The sequence below is a fragment of the Xylona heveae genome (genome assembly GCF_001619985.1).
Source record: "Xylona heveae TC161 unplaced genomic scaffold L228scaffold_5, whole genome shotgun sequence".
Lineage (NCBI taxonomy): Eukaryota > Fungi > Ascomycota > Xylonomycetes > Xylonales > Xylonaceae > Xylona > Xylona heveae.
The window spans coordinates 475,920-496,799 of NW_017264197.1; the positions used below are offsets into that span (position 1 = coordinate 475,920).

The window sequence follows — 20,880 nt, forward strand, 5'->3', positions numbered from 1 at the left end:
AGTAGTTAGTTGCCTTTTTGAGTTTTCTTTGTCTGTGTTTGGCTGTTATACTTGTTTTCTTTGTTTTGTTTTCTTTTAGTTTTATCAAAAGATTTTTCTGTTGCTTTTTTGTCTTGTGATTTATGTGTGTATACCTGTGCTTTTAGCATGCTTGTAGTTTCCTTTACCTTTCTGATTGTCTCATAGTATTCCATGATTGTTTTCTGGACATTTTGTAGGTTGTAGTATAGCTTCCATGAATTGTATTCTGTAGAATAGCCTTCCTATTTTATCCTATATTGCTAGATACCTCTCCTGACATGTGTGTCTACTATGCATTCAATAGACCATTTTTTATCATTGTTAATTTGTATTGGTAGTAGAGGTTCTTCTCCTTGGCATTTGTAGTAGGGTTCTAGATATAATACATGGAATGTATAATGTAGTCTGCCATACTCAGTAGGTAGCTTGAGGTAGTAAGCATTTTGGCCAATGGGTTTTTCTACCTCAAATGGTCCAAGAAATCTATTAATAAGCTTTTTACATGGTTTATACATGTATATGTATTGCAATGAGAGTAGAACAAGGTTACCCAGGGTAAACAAGATTGACTTATGCTTTTTGTTATAGTATTTCTTCATCATCTCTTGAGCTGCTGTCTACAGCTTTTGATTGTCATGCTGCACCTCCTCAATAGCTTGTACTATGTCTTGAGTGTGTAGGGTGTAGCTGTTGGTGTTTGATTCAAGTTCTGGGTTTACTTGGATTGATAGGCATGTGTTTAGCATTAGTTTGCTTGGCTTCTTGCCTGTTGCTACATGTATACTATTATTGTATGCAAATTTAGCTGCAGGTAGCAATTTTGCCCAATTGTCTTGTTGGTCATTTATGTAGCATTGGAAGTATGCTTTGAGGGTCTGGTTTTGTCTTTCTGTTTGACCATCTGTTTGTGATCTGAATATAGTTGACAAGTAGCATACAACCCTAAAATAATAACAGAAAGTAGTTTACTACATGGATGTAAATAAGCTATCTTGATCTGTAATAATTGACTTTAGCATTTTAAATGTTACAACCCATGCTATAAGCATGTATTCTGCTAGCTCTAGTGCATTAATATCTTTGGTACAGGAGATGTATTTTATAAACTTGGAATATTGGTCAACCATGACTAGAATTGAATCATATGCTACCCTCCTGCTCATTGAGGGTAGTAGTCCTGTGATAAAGTCCATTGACAGGTCTGTGCCTAGTTCTTCTAGCTCTTTGGTAGGTGCTAATAATCTATGTAGCTTATGTCTAGGCTTCTTCATGCATTGACATGTATTACATGATGCTACATACTTATAGATAGCATTTAACATGCCTGGCCACCAATAGAATCATTCTATTGCTTTCTAGGTATAAGTGTGTCTGAAATGACTACCTATCTAGAGATTATCATAATTGATCTTAAGGATCTCTACTCTTGTAGCTTGATCATCTGGTACAAAAATTCTACCATCTTTTAATACTAAGCTAGCATGGTTAATGCACCATGTTCCCTAGTATACTCTATCTTAGATGTATTTTTTAGGCTTCTGTTCCTACTTCTTGTCTTTATATCAAGTGTCCTTGGATTGGAGATTCAAAAGGTAATGTATTAGATTAGGGACAGAATTTTCATTAAAGGCCTTAGTACCTTTAGTAGCCTTTTGTATTGTAGACTGTGTACTTGTAGCATATAGAACAATGTCTTTAGTACCTTCATGGTCCTCTTTACTTATGACAAACTTATAATTAATGCATTTGTACATCTTATCTGTTTGTTAGATGGTAAGATTTATGCTTGTAGCATGGTGTCTATACTACAGCTTTTTCTATAGTATTGATAATAGGAGTTTTCCTCCTTTATATAGGACATCATAGTCTAGTCTTCTTAATAGACTATCTGCAGGGTTTAGTTGACCCTTTCTATAGCTAATGTTAAAGTTAAATGCTAATAAAAATTCTATCTAATGTACTTATTACTTGCTTAATACTTTTGTATACATAAAGTATTACAAGTTTGTGTAGTCTAAAAGGACTTCTATTTCTGTATCACTACCCTCTAGGTAGTGTTACCATTCTTTGAAGGCATCTACAATTGCTAGGAGTTCTAGGTCATGTGTATTATAGTTTTACTCTGCTTGATTTAGCTTTCTTAATCAAAATGCTATAGGGTGCCATGTACTTCTTGTGCTTTTAGCTGTTTTGTTGCTCTACTAAGACAAGATTGCTCCTATTCCCTTCCCCAAAGCATCTGTTTCTAGATGAGTTGGTAGTCTAGGATTAAAATGTTGTAGGATTGGCACTGTTGTAAAGCATGCTTTTAGCTTATTGAATGCTTGGTCTGCTATAATGAACCATTCTAATTTTCCTGGTTTTTTCCTGTTTTTCATGCCTTTCAAGTATTCTATTAGTGGTAATACAATTTTTAAGTATAGAGCAATGAATCATTGATAGAAGTTTGTAAATCCAAGGAAGACTTGGATATTATAGAAACTTTTGGGAACTAGCTAGTTCTCTATAGCTTTAAGCTTGCTTTTGTTCATCTCTACCCTGGTGGTGGTGATAGTAAACCCAAGAAATGATATAGAAGTCTTAAAAAATTTACATTTTAATAGTTTTATAAATAGTTTATATTTGTATAGTCTTTTAAGTATTGCTTACACATGCTACTCATGCTCTTCTTCTGTTTTACTATATATAAGAATGTCATTCATGTATGTAACATAAACATTATCTAATAGGCCTATCAAGGCTTCATTTATATATGCTTGGAACATTGCTAGAGCATTTGTGAGTCTAAATAGTATCACTATATATTTAAATAAGCTATAACAAGTACAGAACATAGTTTTCTACTCATCACCTTTCCTGATACATATATAGTAGTATGCATCTTATAAGTCTAGTTTGGTAAATATTTTCACACTACTAAGGTGATCAAAAATTTCTTTAACTAGTAGTAATGAGTAGCAATTCTTAATTGTTATGTTATTTAACACCCTATAGTTAATACAGAAATGCATGCTACTATCTAGCTTTAGTACAAATAGTACTAGTGCTCCTGCTAGTAATGTTAATGGTTAGATCCATCCTCTAGCAAGATATTTATTAAGGTATTGTCTTAAAGCTTTTAACTCTTTTTCTAATAGCTTGTACAAGGGTCCAAATGGTACTTTGCTTTCTAACACAACATTAATTACATGCATTGTATGGGCATGGTTAAATAGTATCTCTGCCTTTTCCTCAGAGAATATGTCTTTGTATTCCTGGAATTCTTTTGAAAGTACAGCTTTACTTGTTATAGACAATAATTATACTATATATTGTTGGGGTACATTTCACTGTTTATCTATTGGTTTGCTACATATTGGAAATATGTATGTAACATATGCTATAGTAGTTTTCATGAGTTTATTCATTTCATTTGATAAAATAACTTGAACTTTCTCATTTCTGTAAAACTAGTGTGCTTTGGACCATCTAATATCAGGATCTACAGTTTCTAGCCATAGCATTCCTAGGATAATATCATATCTTTCTATGTTAGTAGTAAGATAGGTTTGAGTAATATCTCTATAGCTGTTACTTGAGGCTTTCACATGCATAACACATGCTATTTCACTATATATTGATACATTGTGACCATTAATTGTTATTGCATAGAATTTTATGTCTTGGATTTTAAGTTCTTGTTCCTTTGCTATTTTTTAAGAGATAAAATTGCTTTCTGTTCTAGAATCAATTAATGTATATAGAGTGCAGTCACCAGTTAGTAAACATAGTGTTAGGTATAGGGTAAAACATTTTGATTATTTTGCTCCTATAGTCTTGTAATCCAATGCTGTAGAGGCTGTCATCACTGGGTTTTTGTGTTTTTTAACTTGTTTTTTTTAGCTCTGTCACTTTCTTAAGGTTTTCTGCATTTAGTAGCTTTATGTCTGCTTTTCTAGTAGTTGTAGCATTTGACTAACAAGCATTTAGTGTGTGGCTCTAGTGTACTTTTTTGTCATTCAGAGCTGTCTTTACTTTTCATTGTTTTATGTAAGTAAGGTATATATCATCCTTTGTTTTATATTCATTTCTCATATACAAGTCTGACTGTTTGCTTAGCCTTGAGTGTCTTTCATTCCTGTTAGAAGATGTTGTCTTTAAGTCTTGTTGCTACTGTAATTACTTGTTCTTTACTTGTAATTTTGTTAATATTTTGACAGACAAGTTTCCTGAGATCTAGGCCTAATGTGTTGAGCAGACTAAATCCTTTCTTGTCATCATGTGCTAATGGAGGTAGATCTTGACAGAGGAAAGCCATATGGTTTGTAAGCTCTTGAGTTGATTGTCCTGGCTTGTACTTGAGATTTTTAAGCTTTAGGCTTGTGTCATGCCTGTAGTTGTCAAGATCCTTCAGGGTATTCTTTAACCAATTTGTATATTCTTCCTACATCTTAATTTTGAGGTGACCTTCTCTCATCCAGGATTGAAGTAGCTTTCCAACAAGGTATGTAGCTACTATAAGCATACATTTGTTACCTAAATCCTTATTTCCTTGAATATCCTATAGACAGGTCCATGCATTGAGATATTTGTTGAGTTCAGCCATATTTTTTCTCAAATATTTTGGAGGTTTTGCCAAATGGTTATGTAGTGAGGGAGTACTAAATATAGTTGGTGCTAGAGGTATGCTAGTAGCTTGTTTAGTATTTGGATTGTTTAATTTTTCAAATTCATTGTTGTCTAGCATGAACTGCTCTTGAAGTTGTTTTATCTTTAGTTAACAACATCACATAGCAATTTTCTCTTCAAGGCATTCAAGTTCTTCTAGGCTGTTAGTTACATGTTGTGCATCTGCTGCCATGCTGCTTGATGATGTCTCAGGTATAACTAAGACTTGTACTAGGTCATTGGAATTCATTGTATTAGATGATTCTAGTTACATTAACATTTAACAAGTGTATGCTACCATTGTAATTTACTTGCTTATTGCTACATGATAGATATCACTAAACAGTTGGATAATTTTCTTTAAAAAGAATGAATTGAGAAAAGCATTCTACTATGTAAGGGCCTTGCCTTGTAACTGTGTAGTAATACTTGAGATACACAGGGTGGTTACAAGCTGGAATAAAGTAGAGTAGGAGTGATAGCTAGGCTCTATGTAACAAAAGTAGAATACTTGCCCTTTGGCAAAGCATTTTACCCTACAATATATATGTAGTATATAGCTGCTAGACTATCCTGTGGCTGTCATGTGTGTAACATGCTAGGCACTTATAAAGGTCTGGAGCAACACCATTGTTGGTCAGGCTGGTCTGGACCCAGCTGCTGTAACAGCTTTATTTTAAAAAAAAAATACCAAAGACCAAAAATACAAAGTTAAACTCTAAAAACACTATATTCTAGTATTTTATCCTAGCTTTTAGCTGTATTAGAGGCCTCTTTCCTTAAAGACCTAATATACCTAGTACTTTGTAAAGAGCAGGAGCTTTTATAGAGTACAGCTAGTAGCTATAAAATTAATTTAGTACTTCTTAAATTACTGTTTAAGGAAATCTTTTTAATCCTTACTAGCTAGGTAAAATTCTAGAAGTAAGAAACAAGTCTTCTTGCTTTTAGAGGAAGAGGGATATTAATCTTGGCTAGATCCTTTTATATCTAAAATAGTAAACTCTTGGTAACCTTGACAATCAAGACCTGAGAGAGCTATACCTAGTTATAAAAGGTAAATTGTAGACCAAAACCTGGACTAGATTTCTACTAGATTAAATATAGATTAGGCTTGGTTTATACTATAATTTAGTGAAAAAGAATAAATATTAACTTGGTAGCAAGGAATAAGGCTTGAAAGATACTTGTAAGTAAAGTTTTACTTCTTGAAAAAGTAATTTAAGGAGGTGGCAAAAAGTAAGTTTAAAGACAGGACTTGCTCTTTGAAAGAATATAAGTTGAACACCTATAACAAACTTTCCATTTTTACTACCATTTTCCATTGCTTTAATTAAAAATACTTCATTTAAAATAGCTTTAACTATTAAACCAATTAAAAAAGAGCTAGATATAGATCCTCTAATCCAAGTACTACAAGAATCTCCAACTCCAAAACCAAGACAGCTATAATTAAAAAAGAAAAAATACCAAGCTACTAACACTACTATAAAGAAAAAAATTCAAATAGTAATTAAACAAAACTAACAACTACTTCAAAATTTAACTATATTAACTATTTTCAAAAACTTTCAACAACAAACAACTCAAGGTATTTAAAACATTAACTAGCTACTACAAGCTATTTAAGAAAGAAAAAGTTTTCAAGTCATGAAACAAGATATTCTATCAACAAAAAGTCAAGAGCAAGTTTCAAAAGTAAAATTTCAACAATTTAAAACTAAAATTACTATAAAGCTTGATTAAATACTTCAAACAGCTACTGAACAACAAGCAATCAAACAAACTACACTACCAACTACTTTTCAATTCTAACCTATTAATCAAAAATCAAAACCACCTACAACATATGCATTTATAGCTAAAAGACCTAGCACAAAGGACAATTTATAGACTACAGTCTCAAAAACTAAAGTCAAAACTAAAAAAGTAATCAAACCAATTACTATCTTTAGAGATAGAAGAGTAATTATTACTTCTAAACAAATGCCAAATCCTTTCAATGCTATAAAAATCAGAAACCAGATTAACAAAAAACTTAAAGAAGTAAAAATTAATGATCTGCTAGTAGCAAGTATTACTCAATCTTAGTCAAAGACAAATATTGTTTTAACAACCCATCAAAATAATATAACTTATTAATTATTACAATACAAAGCTATCTGGGCCTCTGAACTAGAAGTAACACAAATTGCAAAAGATAAAAAGTAGCACAAAATAGTTGCTCATGGAATTTCTACAAAAGTATTTCAAGGACCTCAAAAATTACAAGCAATTCAAGAAAAACTTAAAACATATAACAAAAGTCTAAAACTTGTATGTTTACCTACTTGGATTACATCTATAAAAACAAAACAATACAAGAAACACTTTTTTCTAGTACTAGCTTTCAAAACAGAACAAGAAGCCAAGCAAGTCTTAAAAAACAAACTTTTTATAGCTGAACTATCAGCTAAAATAGTTAAATATGAAGACAACAAACCAACAGACTAATGCTTTAAATATCAACAATTTGGACATTAACACACTAGATGTACCAAAGAAGCAAAATGTCAAATCTGTACAGAACTACATAATACAAAATAATATACATGTACAATATGTTTTCTACCAACTATAGACAAGGCCTGTTTTCATAGCATTATTAACTATAGTAACTACTTAGGAAGTCATAAGGTCAATGCAAAAGAATGCTCCATATACCAAGTTTTATTACCAACTATATCAATTACAGACCATTTTGCCATAGAATATCAATGAATAGAAATCCAACAGATATTCAAATAGTCTAATACAATTGTACTAGATCTATTAATATCATGTATACATGTCTAGATCTAGCAACATCTTCAACAGATATTTTTTTATTATAAGAACCCTGGATTAGACTAAATAATACTACTATATTACATTTTTCATTTATAACAATATTTTCTTTGTCATTATCAAAAAAAACCTAGAGTATTAGCTTTTATTACAAAGCTTAAACAGACCTATAATGTACTGTTGAAACAATAATTCAAGATAAAGATTGTTTTATTTTACAAGTACAAAGCACTACTATTTTACCAATATTTATTATTAATATCTATAATAAAGCTTAACAAAATACAATACCTTCTCTATAGACAGTAGAAAGACTATTACATAATATACAATCATGGTTTAGAACACTTATTTATAGAGATTTTAATGTACATTATGCATGGTAGAACTCTATGAAAACTACTTCTATTAGAACAAATATACTAGTTACATAGCTTACACAACATTAATTTTTCTTAATAAATACTTTTAATCTAATAACTTATCTTGGAAATCAAAGAAATACTTCTTTAGTATTAGATCTAGCATTTTCTACACCCAATCTATATTCTTATATACAAGATTGACAGATACTAGAAGACTGAGCAACAGGATCAAATCATGAAGCAATTAAATTTACATTAAAAGAAACAAAATTAAAAAAAGTTATCTACTTTATACATACTTCTTTTAATGTTAATAAGACCAACTGGAAGATCTTTTAAAATATAATCCAGAAGCAAGAAAAGTATTATTTAGATCAATTACAAAAAGATTTACTAGAAGATACTATTTCAACTACCAGGCTAGAAAAAATAGCATGTACATTACAACATACTATTAAAATAGCATGCCAAAGATTTATTTCTTAATTTAAACTATCTCTAAAATTTAAACCATGGTAGAATAATCAACTATTATTTCAAAAAACTAAAGTAACTTAAGCAAAGAAACAATGGAAGCAAAACAAAAGCCAAGTTTTATAAAAAGAATATATTATTAAAAGAAATAGTTTTTTTTAGAAGTATTAGACAAGCTAAAGAAACATTCTGGACAAACTTTCTAACAAATGCTAAAGGAGCTAATGTTTTCAAAGCATACTACTATACTAACCCAAAAAAGTAAAAAAACTTTCTTTTATTCAAGGACTAGCTATCTTAGAAACTACTCTTAAAGAAAAATGTTCAGCTTTCTTAACTACTTTATTTCCTACACTACCTACAAGTTAAGGAACTACAAGAGTTCAATACAAGGCTCAAACATGCCCTTGACCAAAGATTACTCAACAAAAAATCAAGCATGCTATTCAAACTTCTACTTCAAAAAAGGCTCCAGGATTTGATCAATTATCTTTTGCAATCATTCAAAGAGTATTTCAATACATTTCAAGATGGTTTACTTTAATATATTAAATACTATTAGACCAAGGATATCATTCTATTAGCTGGAGACAAGGCATAGAAGTAGTATTAAAGAAACTATCAAAGCCTAATTATACTCAACTAAAAGGATATAGAATAATTACATTCTTTAACTACTTAGGCAAGATTTTAGAAAAAATTATAGCTACTAGATTATTTTATCTAGGAGATAATCAAGATCTATTACACCAAGAGCAAATGAAAGGTAGAAAACAAAAATCAGCTATAGATATAGCTATGATACTTACCCATGATATTCAAAAAGCTTGAAATCAAAAACAAGTTTTATTCTGCTTATTCTTGGATATAAAAGGAGCATTTAACCATGTTTCAATTATATAACTATTACAAGTTCTACAACAACTTCAACTACTAAAAGTAGTACTTAACTAGACAAAATGCTTTATGACATAAAAACAAATTAGTTTAGCTTTTGATAAACAACAACAATCTATGACAGCTATTAATACTGGAATTTTACAAGGCTCACCTCTATCACCTATCTTATTTTTATTATATTTAAGATTTTTATTTAATTATATTCAAGATAGATTTCCTACAGTTAAACTACCTAGCTATATTGATAATATAGCTATAGTAGTTCAAGGAGCTACATCTATAGCTAACTATTTAATCCTTAAGAAAATTACTAAACTAGCCTTTATCTGGAGAGAAGAAAATGCTATTGCATTTAACAATACAAAAATAAAGTTTATTTACTTTCAAAGAACAAAAACACCAAGCTAAGCTACATGTATACTATCAAATAGAACTATAATAGTTTCTAGTACCTGTGTTAGATAATTAAAAATTTGGTTTGATTTTAAACTATCTTTCAAAAAACATGTTACTAGAAAAGTAACAGCAGCTACAAGAGTCTTTCATAGCCTAAATAAACTACTTGGATTAGAAAAAAAAATATCTGTCCCAGCTGGAATTACCTTATACAAAGCTTGTACTACATTTATTAGTGACTTTGGATCTCCAATCTGATAGAAACAACAAATAAACTACAAGAACCTCTTTCAAAAACTTCAAAATCAAGTCCTAAGAAAGATTCTTGAATGCTTTAAAACAAGTCCTATACAAGCTATAGAGATAGAAGTATGTTTATTACCTGTCAACCTCAGGCTAGAACTTCACAGCTATAAATATGCATTGAAAATAACTACACTATACTTGTTACATTTACTTAGACAAAGAACTTCCAAAGAATTTCCTCTAATATCACAAATAGAACAAGATATAGATACTACCAAGTACCTAGACTAGAATCAACAACCTACTCAGTTAAAATCAAAAGTATATCTTACTCAATATATAAAAATACTAGCTAAGTTAGCTACTATTTTACTTACTATACCAGAGCTAGAATCTTATATAATAACTGAATGGCCTCTATAAAAACAATTTCCAGCTATATTTATTATCAAAAACAAGCACTCCAAGTCTGATATAATAGAAAAACACTAAACAATACTAAATATCCTTCAAAAACAAATTCTAGAAGAAAATTGTATAGTATATACAGATGGATTACTACAAACAACAGCAGGAGCAGGATGTTATATTATATACTGTCAAGACACATATACTGTTTCCTGGTATCTGGGCTCATATATGAAAATCTATGATGCAGAACTCTTTGCTTTAACTAAAGCAATAGAATAGATAGCATATAGATTAACTATAAACCCCAAAGCTATCTAGATATTTACAGACAATCAAAGTATTTTAGATATAATATAACATTTAATAGCTGGACCTGGACAACAACTACTACTACAAATCTTTTCTGCCATTCAAGTCCTCAAAGACAATAATATTTAAATCTACCTTCAAGGGGTTCTAAAACATCAAGGAATACTAGAAAATAAAGAAGCAGATAAAGCAGCCAAGCAGAGAACAACATATACTAACAAACTATACAAGAATGCATATATTTCATACAGCTACTTGAAAAAAAAGTTGAAAAAGCTTATCCTTGAGCAATGGATCTACCAATGGCAAACTACTTCTAAAGGAGAACATTATAAACAGTTTTAAATCTTTCTACACTGGAAGCTATTTGAGGGATACCAAGACCTTAGAAGAAAACTAGTTACAACTGTCATTTAACTCAAGATAGAACATGGTTATTTCAAATCCTACCTATACAAGCTATCTATATATGAGTCAAAAAAATATAGCTTTATCTGCAACTTTACTCAGAGTCCAGCTCATCTATTACTGTCTTGCTCTTAAACAAAAGAAGCTAGAAAAGTTTTACTACAAAAAGTAAAGGAAAAAGTTTTTACTTTGAAAATATTATATACTGGAAAAAACTAGAACTATTTACTAGAATATCTAGATACTACTAAAACAGTATCAAAAACATGGTTGCTACATCAAGAAGGACAATATTAACAAGAAACATTATGAGACTAAGGTAGACTTCAAGATGAAAATACTCCTTGAGATTTCCAAAATCAAAAAACAAAAAAAAAACCAAACTTTAACCCTCTTTTATTACTTTTATTACTCTCACTTTGTCTATCTTTATTATTTTCTTTGTATTGTATTAATTTTTTTTTGTTTTATATTGATAGATAATATTTAGTATCAGCTTAATTAATTCTAGAGTAACCTCCAAAAGCTCAATATATATTTTATATATTTAAACTATAGACTCTGCCATAGCTTTAGGGCTGCATGCAGAATAAACAATCAATTAATCATAGATATTAATCTATTACTTAATTAATAAAACTATCTAATTAGAATTAGCAAGTTTATTTTTTTTATTTTGTTTAGTATTTTCAAGTTCCTTTTGAACTTTTATTTTTGCTAACTATATATAAATATAATTTGCTTTATAATTATCATTAAAAAAATAATAAATCTCTTGAAAAAGTTTGTTCTATATAAGGTTAATATAGAAATTTTTAACTATTTGTGTTTTTAATTTTCTGGAAACAATATTTTTATCTTGATAATTTATGCCTTGTTAAAGTTTATTATAATAGTTTTTGCCCTATTAAAATAATTTATTTTGATAGTTTTTATCTTATTAGAGCTATTTATTGTCTTGCAAACTTAAACTAGTATATATTGTCTAAAATGACTATAACTTTGAATTGTTAATAATAGTTTTTACTATTAAAAATAGTTAAATACCTGAATAATTAAAAATAGTTTTTGCTACTTTCAATGGCTAGTTTTTGTAGTTAAAGCTTGTAGTACTATTTTAAAATATTTTTTACTGTTTTTTTGTCTCTGTAAATAATTTTATTAGTTCAAGAAAATAAACTTTAGCTTTTCTTTTGCTTTGTCTTGTAAAGTATTTAATAAATGCTAGTTATACTATAAAAGTATTTTTTCCTACAATATAATATTATATTTAGATAAATTATTTATTTTTGGCATCTAGTAAAAAGTTTTCTTATTTAACTTGTTTTTTATAATTAAAATATTTTGAAAAAATATTGACTAGATTAGTTTTTCCAAAATAATATTTTATTTAAAATAAAAATATAATAAGTTTTTCTGCTTAAATTGTTTGTCTTGAAGTTAGCTTTTTAGTAGTTATAAAGTAATACAAATTATTAAAACTAGAAAAAACAAAATTTTATAATAAGTTTCTTGAAGATATTATTACTAGTATATAAATACATTAACTATAGTGAATAATTTTTAATTACTTACATGTAAATAGTATAAATTTTTAATTTATTTAAAAAATATTTTTAATTAAAATACTTAATATTTTATATTATATAGATAAATTTAAATTATTAATTTAATACTAATAATTTTAAATAATTTAAATATAATAAAAAATAAAAAATTTAAAAAAATAAAAAAATAATTATAATAATTTATTTCCTATTTGAAACTAGCTTACTTTATAAACTAGTCTAATCTTAGAGCTCAATATTATACTATTAAACTAGAAGTACTTTTTTCCTAAAAATAGTTTAAGATAAAAAAATAGTAGAAAAAAATAAAAAAAATAAAAAAAAGATTTCTTAGCTGGGGATTGAACTCAAATACTTAGGTACTTGTAATATTTATATATTTTCTAATTATGAAATAGCTTTTTAAATAGGATATTTTTTTAAAAATATACTTTTTATATTTTTTTACATATCTTTTTATTTAAATTTTAAATTATTTTAAAAATATTTTATAATATTTAATAAGATTTAATATTATTATAAAATTTTTAAAATTTTTAAATTAAATATAAATAATTAAAATATATTTAATTATTTTAAATAAAATCAATACAATTATTAAATTAATATAAATTAGTTTAGATATATAAATATTTAAAATATAATAAATTTAATTTTAATATAGAAATATATTTTATATAATTTAAAAATATATTATTTGCATGTAAGCATTTATTATAAAAAACAAGTATTTCAAGTCTAATATAAATGAAAAACATTAAACAATATTAAATATCTTTTAAGATTAAATTCTAGAAAATAATTGTATAGTATATATATATAAGTTATTATAAATAATAACAAGAGCAGGATATTATATTGCTTACTGTCAAAATATATATATTTTTTCCTAATATCTAGGTTTATATATAGAAATCTATAATGCAAAATTCTTTGCTTTTATTAAAACAATACAATAAATAGTATATAGATTAATTATAATCTCAAAAGCTATTTAAATATTTATAAACAATCAAAGTATTTTGAATACAATACAATACTTTATAGCTGGACTTAAATAATAATTACTACTATAAATTTTTTCTACTATTCAAGTTCTCAAAGATAATAATATTTAAATCTATTTTTAGTAGATTTTAGGTTTTCAAAAAATACTAGAAAATAAAAAAGTAAATAAAGTAGCTAAACATAAAATAATATATATTAATAAATTATACAAAAATGTATATACTTTATATAGTTACTTAAAAGAAATTAAAAAAAACTTATTTTTGAGTAATCAATGGCAAACCATTTTTAAAAAAAGAATATTATAAATAGTTTCAAACTTTTTTATACTAGAAACTATTTAAAAGATACAAGAATCTTAAAAAAAAACTAGTTACAACTATTATTTAACTCAAGATAAAACATGGTTACTTCAAGTCTTACTTGTATAGATTACTTACATATAAATTCAAAAAATATAGTTTTATATGTAATTTTACTTAGAGTTTAGTCTATTTATTACTATTTTGCTCTCAAACAAAAAGAGCTAGAAAAGTTTTATTACTCCATATAACAACGTGCTGGCCAATGGGCTGCCGTTTCTGGAGGCCTCGAGCGCCGTTTCGGGAGGTGCATCTGCCCACCCAACGTCGACCCAGGCGTCTGTCCCGAACAGTCGGCCGGGGGTGCGATCAAGGGGCTCCTCACGCCCACGGTCGCTTCGCTTGGCCAGCTTGGACGGCGGCGCGCGCGCGCCACCACGTCGGTGACCATCAGTTCGAGCGGTCGAAACGTCGAACGTCCATCTGTCCCCCGCCCGGTCCGGCCATGGCCCTGGCAATCTTGACGGTCGACGGTGACCTGTGTCCCCCAGCTGCTCAACTGCACCACCCGACAGGCGTATAAGATGGAGCGCCCAGCCGTCCCTCCTGGCCACCACCATCACATGGTCAGCGACGCAGCAGCAGCACCAGAGACACGGCGATGGCGAGAGCCTCGATTGCTCTGGACGACCGACACGGGCGTCGCACCCCGACGCCGCCGCTGCGCTCGAAGGCCGTAGCCACGATCAAATGCCAAAGCCGCTTTGTTGTGATCAAGCCCGAGCAGAAGTCGGATCCCTCGGCCGACTCGGAGGCTCTTCTGGATTCAGATTCGGATCTGCATTTGGACGACTCCGACGACGAGGAGCCGTCCCATTCTCCCGAATACTATCGCCAACTCGCCGAGAGCGTGGACCGCTCGGAGCCGGCGGTTGGATACGCTCCGGGGACGCGAAAACAATTGGAGCGGATGGAGAAGCTCTGGGCGGCGTGGGCTTCCCTCTTCTTGCGGCGCTGATCGAAATGCGATTGGCAATAGAGCATGGCTGACCAGCGTTCTAGGTTCTGGGCGGAGCAAATCAACAACTATGGGCCGACCTCGAGCAACGGTTACGACAGGATCACCCGCGGTCTGCTGTTCAGCTTCCTGGAATGGTTACTGAACCGGAAGACGGGAGAGGATGGACGACGGTGCCGCGGCACAAAGCTGTTATCGTCATTGAAAACTTATTACAAGCAGTTCTGTCTGGTGTATGAAATGAAGAGAGGGAAGAAGATGGATCCCGATATCACGAGTGCGGCACGCGAGGTAGGACGCTTTGTGATTCGTACGTGGTCGACGTTCTTGTGCTTACTCTCGTCCAGGGTATGGAAACTCTTGCGCAGAAGCACGGGTTGAGTAAAAACAAGAGGGCGAAGATGGCCATGGACAGCCACGATGTGCTCGAATTTTTGCAGGTCAATCTCACGTCGACTGGCCTCGCCTACAAGCTTGGGCGACATCGCCTGCAGCTAGGCTTGTTCACCCTGTCTGGATTCATCACCGCCAACAGGCCCAAAGCGACTCTGGAGCTGCGCTATCGGCACCTCAGGGTGACGCTGTTGCGCGATCCTCGCGACGGGCCCCATCGGATCCTTCTCGAGTTCACCTATGAGTTCACAAAGACGTACTTGGGCATGAAGGAAGCGTAAGTGCAGCAGATGTCGCCCTCCCTCCCGGGGTTCCCCCATCCCATCCCCTTCCTCTCTCCAGCCGAGTCGGGCTAATACTTGGGACCTACTCCTGACGCTCGCGCAGGAATACATTTCCGATTCCCGAGATCCTCTTCGACCCCTCGTTGGTGATGAGCCCCCACGTCATTCTCTTGGGGATGATGTTTGCCGATGGCGCGTTTGACGTGCCCGGGCTGAAGATGGCTGCGCAACTGAGCCAGCTGGATATTCCGCCGGGCTGCAATTCCCTCCCACTCCCGCTCAAGCTAGAGCTGGCAGACGTCCATGTCCTTCGGCGGTCGATGAGGACGGCGACCGGCTATGCCATCTCGCCCGATGCTGGTCTGCTCTATTCGACCGTCAAGCCGTGGATGACGCGTGCTGGCGAGGTCGCGGGATTCGCCGGCGTCGTGCGACCTTATAATCTCCGCTACGGATCGGGCCGGGCATTCGACGACGAGGGTAGGTGCACTTAGAAGGCATCCCAGATGTTCATCTCGCATGTCTCGGTAGCTAACGACAAGCGGCAGGCTGTATGAGCGAGGCGCTGCGTAACGTGATCATGCAGCATAACGATCCACGCACCTTTGTCCGACACTATCTTCCGCGGCGCGTCAACGTCGACCTGCAGGCCATTGTGCGTGGACTTGAACCACAGGCGGAGGTGATGCAGGCTAGTTGCCGTATGCTACGGTCTTTGGATCGACGCCGGCCGTACAAGCTGACAGCAGAGCAATCGAAGTCTGTCAACCAAGACCCTCGCGTGCTCCGCTTGGAGCGCCGGCGAGATCGTCACCGGGGTCGACCGACTCGGCAGGAGGAGTCCCGACGGGTGGAACGCGACCTCAGGAACCTGAAGCAGCGCCTGCGCGCGAAGCTTCGCCGCAATATCCGCGAGAGCTGGGACCGCGAGCAGGCGATCAAAGACATCCAGCACCAGTTGGCGGGCGGGTCGTTTGAGGACATTCGCGAGCAACATCTGGGCTCCGTCGAGCGCACGCCGGAGCACAAGCGGCTTATCACGGCGCTCATGTCGCTACCGGGCGCAACCCTCGAAGAGGAGATGCAGCGACGGAACGAGGCGATCAACGCGGTGGCCGCGTACTGTCACTTGGAGGAGAGCTACCGTCCGAATCAGCCCGGCGGATGCCGTCTCGACACGGTCCCCCCGGCGAAGATGGACCCGGAACGCGAGACGGCCGATCTCATCGAAAAAATATTGAAGGCAGCGAAGTGTATGGTGTTCGCGAACGAACAAAACAAGCGACCACTTAAGTGCTTTGTTTGTTTTGGCGACACGAACAAGTCATGGCATCAGCGGGTCTATGATTTTGCCAGGCCTGGGGACCTTAGCAAGCATTTTAAGAAATATCATCTGACTCATCTTGAGGCGAACGCGACGATCAAATGCGAGGTCTGCAATATAACTTTAGGTCACCGGAAGCATTTCCAGCGTCATGCACTAGCCACCCATGGGACGGTGTCATGATCATTAATGCACCAGAGGAGTGTCATTTCTCTGATTTCGTTGTCGCAGTCCAGTCCGATCTGCGCCTCCAAGGAGGCTTTTCTGCAAGTGTGCGCATGTTTAACGTAGTGTGGAATCAAATATAATTATGTATTGATTATGCTAGATCGAGAGCGTTGTACATCCCACATGATGAGTGACTGTTCGAGCATGACCATTTGGGTAACTACCTCAGGGTCGGCGTACCATTGTAGCGTCCGGCATGTTTTGCGCCTGTTGCCTCGGGAACGGCGGTTGGGGGTCGGTTATCGTGGCGCCCGTTAATCGGGCGGCCTGTTATCATGTGCGCTGGCAAGCTATCCGACATGAAACTCCTTCCACCTGGATGGGTGACTCCTTTTCCTACAGAATTTTTGACGTTCTTGCAATTCAATTCATGCGCAAATAGCGATGGCGTCTGACTCACCGGACTATAAGAGACTTTTCCGAGAGGAGCGCCAGAGACGGGAGGAGGCAGAACGACGAGAGAAGAGCGAAACCCGGCTACGAGAAGAGGCGGAGCGACGAGAGCAGAGCGAAACCCGGCTACGAGAAGAGGCGGAGCGACGAGAGCAGAGCGAAACCCGGCTACGAGAAGAGGCAGAGCGGCGACGGGAGGAGGCGGAAAGTGTTTCTAGAAAGACAACTTTACCTGAGTATCTCGATGCTTGTCATCGCTATCTCTGCCTTGGCCTCACGATCCAGAACGCGGACAGCTCAACTCAAGGCAGTCCGGCAAATGCAAAGGACAAGGTTCGGCCGCACAAAATTGTTGCATGGACAAAGTATGCTGAAGTGATGGGCTCCGTCTGGGAACATTTAAGGCAGAATCCCGACTTTTTCGAACAGCGTTGGTTTTCCAGTCTAAGCCATCTCCAGGGCTCTGGGCAGGCCATCCGTCGAAAGCAAATAAGCTCCGAAGTGGACCTCTCCTACTATGCTACTAACACGGTGGAGAACCAGGTCGAGGAGGTGGTGAACCTAGTCTACGCTCACCCGACCCTGCGAGAGCAATTCCACGTGGAGGGAACCGTGTCATTTGAGAGTCACGGGAACATGCTCAGCGGGGAGGCACCACTCGAAGACGATTTCGAACAGATGACACTCACCGGCGCAAAGGAGCGGCCACGTCGATCCAATCGCCTGGCCCAGCGCCATCCCCCTCGGATCGAGGCACCTCTGGTGACGGTGGAGCGCACACGTCCTCCCCCAACCCATGCCGATCGGATCTGTGTCTATAGGAAGGTCCGACCAGGTCTGGATAATCATCAGGTTGACCCTCTATTCCCGATTGAATATAAACCTCCCCATAAAGTACCTCTCGGCCTTATCATGGAGGGGCTTGGCGATATGGACGTGGATCAGGTCTTGCGCATCGAACCAGACGAGAGCCTACACGAGAAGCGGCGATATGTCGTTGCAGCGATCATCACACAAGCATATTCCTACATGATCAAGACGGGTTTGGCATACGGGTACGTGTACACTGGCGAGGCAATCATCTTCCTTCATGTGCCCGAGCACAACTACAGCACTGTACAGTACTTTCTTTCGGTACCCCAGGAGGATGTGGGCAAATCGACGGGCTGGTCGGCCAACGACACCCACCGCGAGAATAAACTGCATCTGACGTCCGTGGGGCAAGTGCTCGCCTTTACGTTACAAGCCTTGGCCACGCCGGTTCGCGGATCTGCATGGCGCCGAAATGCACAAACAACACTGCCACGGTGGACGGCGGTTTTGGAGGAATTGTTGGAGGAAGCAGAAACAACCTCGCCCCTGGCCAAGGGCTCACCGTCGAGTGACTACCAACCATCGCCACGGCAACCAGGAGAGGAACAATACATGCGGATGTCCCCCGTGATGACTCGTGCGCGGAGAGCCCTTTTACCTGGCCGGGCATGCCATCCGTTTCCCGAGCACCCGACGCGGGTGGATGACGGCAGTGACGACGACGACGATACCTTGGATACTGAGACGCCCACTCGGCCGGCCGTCCAGCGGACATCTCGAACGCGATCTACCGCCCACCAGGAACCACCAGCGGGTGCTCCCTCGAGTGAGTCTCCATCCGGTGCAGTCCAAGACCGCCCGTATTGTACGCAGGCCTGTCTCCGCGGCCTGCAGCAGGGTCGTCCGCTGGATGAGCATTGCCCCAACGTGCGGTACCACCAGCAGGGCCACCACAACGGCAACCGGCACCGGATCAGTCGGCGGACGTTTTTGCGCCTCTTGCATCACGAGCTGGTCGGGACCACTCCACTCTTGAAGGAGTTGGGCATCCACGGAGCGAGCGGGTGCTTGGTCAAGGTGGTCCTTGGATCCCACGGGTACACCATGGTGGCTAAAGGCACCACGGCTCCTTTCTTTGGACGACTGAAGCACGAAGCAGCCATCTATCGACACCTCGACGCTCTTCAAGGGGAGCATATTCCAGTGTGCCTCGGTGCGGTGGACATGCGCACGGCGCCTCTCCCATACTGGGGCTGGGACCTTGCCGACGTGGTCCATCTCCTGGTGCTCAGTTTTGCCGGCCAACCGATGCATCGCTGTGCGGAGGTCGGGCGCACGCAGCTTCAGGCGCAGGCGCAGGCGGCTTTGCGGGCCATTCGTGCGCGGAATGTCGAGCACAAAGATGTGGCCGCTCGAAACATCGTCTACAATGCAGAAACCCAGCAAGTTCAGATCCTTGATTTCGAACGTGCGGTGATTGGAGGTCACTCAGTCAAAGAAGAGCAGCACCTCAAGCGAAGGCGGTTCATTCTCGGCGCCATCTCGCCAAATCTGAAACGGAAGAAGGGGTCGGGTCCTGGCCAGAAATCCCGATCGGCCAAGAGATCATTTGAGACACCGCGGCATTGAAAGAGGCGTTTGCGTGATTAGATACCCTGTCTGCAGAGTTGTCTACGATGATATGTGCGCTGTATCGGAGTCTTTGGGATTGTGCTAGTTATCCTTTCGCTGAGGGTTTGAAGACGTAATTGACGATACCCCATACAACACCACCAAAGAAAATAACCGACATCGTGATTATTAAGCGTACCTTGTGCTGGGCCATGGGGTCGAGTGACACCTGAGGAAATCCGTCCCATGGGGGAGGCCTTCCCTTACGGACTGCGTTGCCGGGTGGAAGGTTGTCCCGTGCGGAAAACAATCCCCCAGGGAACGATAGTCCACATGGAACAGTAGTCCACAGGGAACAGTAGCCCGTAGGGGACAAGAGCCCGCAGGGAACAGTAGTCCGCAGGGAACAGTAGTCCGCAGGGAAAGGCATTCCATACGGGAGCACGTCCCTCAGAGTAGCCTGTCCCAGCAGGCACGCGTCACCTAGTGGGGATTAGTCGCACAGGGGCCACACATGTATCCCCGTTTCGTAGTTCTAACCGCTCGCGCTAACGGCCATTCCCTCTGGCGTTGATGCGACATGGCTACGTCGAGGTACTTAGTATCTGTCCGCCAGAATTGCACCATTTCCGGCAAAGAATCAACAATGATTTCGGTTCTATGATTTCTGCTGGAGAAATTGCTCTACTAAGATCACATACAAAATATTGAACATGTTATTATTGATTCCGTTATTATCTATATTAATGGTCTCTAAGTCCACCTCAGTCAAATGATGGAGCAACGCGAAACGCTCAATCCCATAAGACCGATAATCACCGACACGCCTTGCAAGTCACCGTCCGTGTTCTCAACGGCTCGTCAACGAAGCCCGATGCGCACCCTCAACCAAAGTTGATCAGCCACAAATCATCATTGTGGTCCATCAAAATATT

The 20,880-nt window shown here is 37.1% G+C and overlaps 5 protein-coding genes across 5 annotated transcripts; 3 read left to right on the plus strand and 2 right to left on the minus strand.

Annotated features, from left to right (window-relative positions):
• Nucleotides 1-14,105: 14,105 nt before the first annotated feature.
• On the minus strand, nucleotides 14,106-14,501 carry L228DRAFT_268012 (hypothetical protein; the record flags this gene model as incomplete). The annotated part of the gene is made up of 1 exon (XM_018335058.1): nucleotides 14,106-14,501. The coding sequence occupies one exon, from the start codon at nucleotides 14,499-14,501 to the stop codon at nucleotides 14,106-14,108; it is 396 nt and encodes a 131-aa protein (XP_018188175.1).
• A 745-nt stretch (nucleotides 14,502-15,246) lies between these two features.
• L228DRAFT_246969 (hypothetical protein) lies at nucleotides 15,247-16,047 on the plus strand. The gene has a single exon (XM_018332528.1). The coding sequence runs from the start codon at nucleotides 15,301-15,303 to the stop codon at nucleotides 15,571-15,573; it is 273 nt and encodes a 90-aa protein (XP_018188176.1). The 5' UTR covers nucleotides 15,247-15,300; the 3' UTR covers nucleotides 15,574-16,047.
• Nucleotides 15,928-17,237, plus strand: L228DRAFT_246970 (hypothetical protein). Its single transcript, XM_018332529.1, has one exon. The coding sequence runs from the start codon at nucleotides 16,130-16,132 to the stop codon at nucleotides 17,081-17,083; it is 954 nt and encodes a 317-aa protein (XP_018188177.1). The 5' UTR covers nucleotides 15,928-16,129; the 3' UTR covers nucleotides 17,084-17,237.
• Nucleotides 17,238-17,298: 61 nt separating this feature from the next.
• L228DRAFT_130108 (hypothetical protein) lies at nucleotides 17,299-20,049 on the plus strand. The gene has a single exon (XM_018329099.1). The coding sequence runs from the start codon at nucleotides 17,513-17,515 to the stop codon at nucleotides 19,961-19,963; it is 2,451 nt and encodes an 816-aa protein (XP_018188178.1). The 5' UTR covers nucleotides 17,299-17,512; the 3' UTR covers nucleotides 19,964-20,049.
• On the minus strand, nucleotides 20,008-20,602 carry L228DRAFT_130118 (hypothetical protein). The gene has a single exon (XM_018329100.1). The coding sequence runs from the start codon at nucleotides 20,373-20,375 to the stop codon at nucleotides 20,052-20,054; it is 324 nt and encodes a 107-aa protein (XP_018188179.1). The 5' UTR covers nucleotides 20,376-20,602; the 3' UTR covers nucleotides 20,008-20,051.
• Between the last annotated feature and the right edge of the window lie 278 nt (nucleotides 20,603-20,880).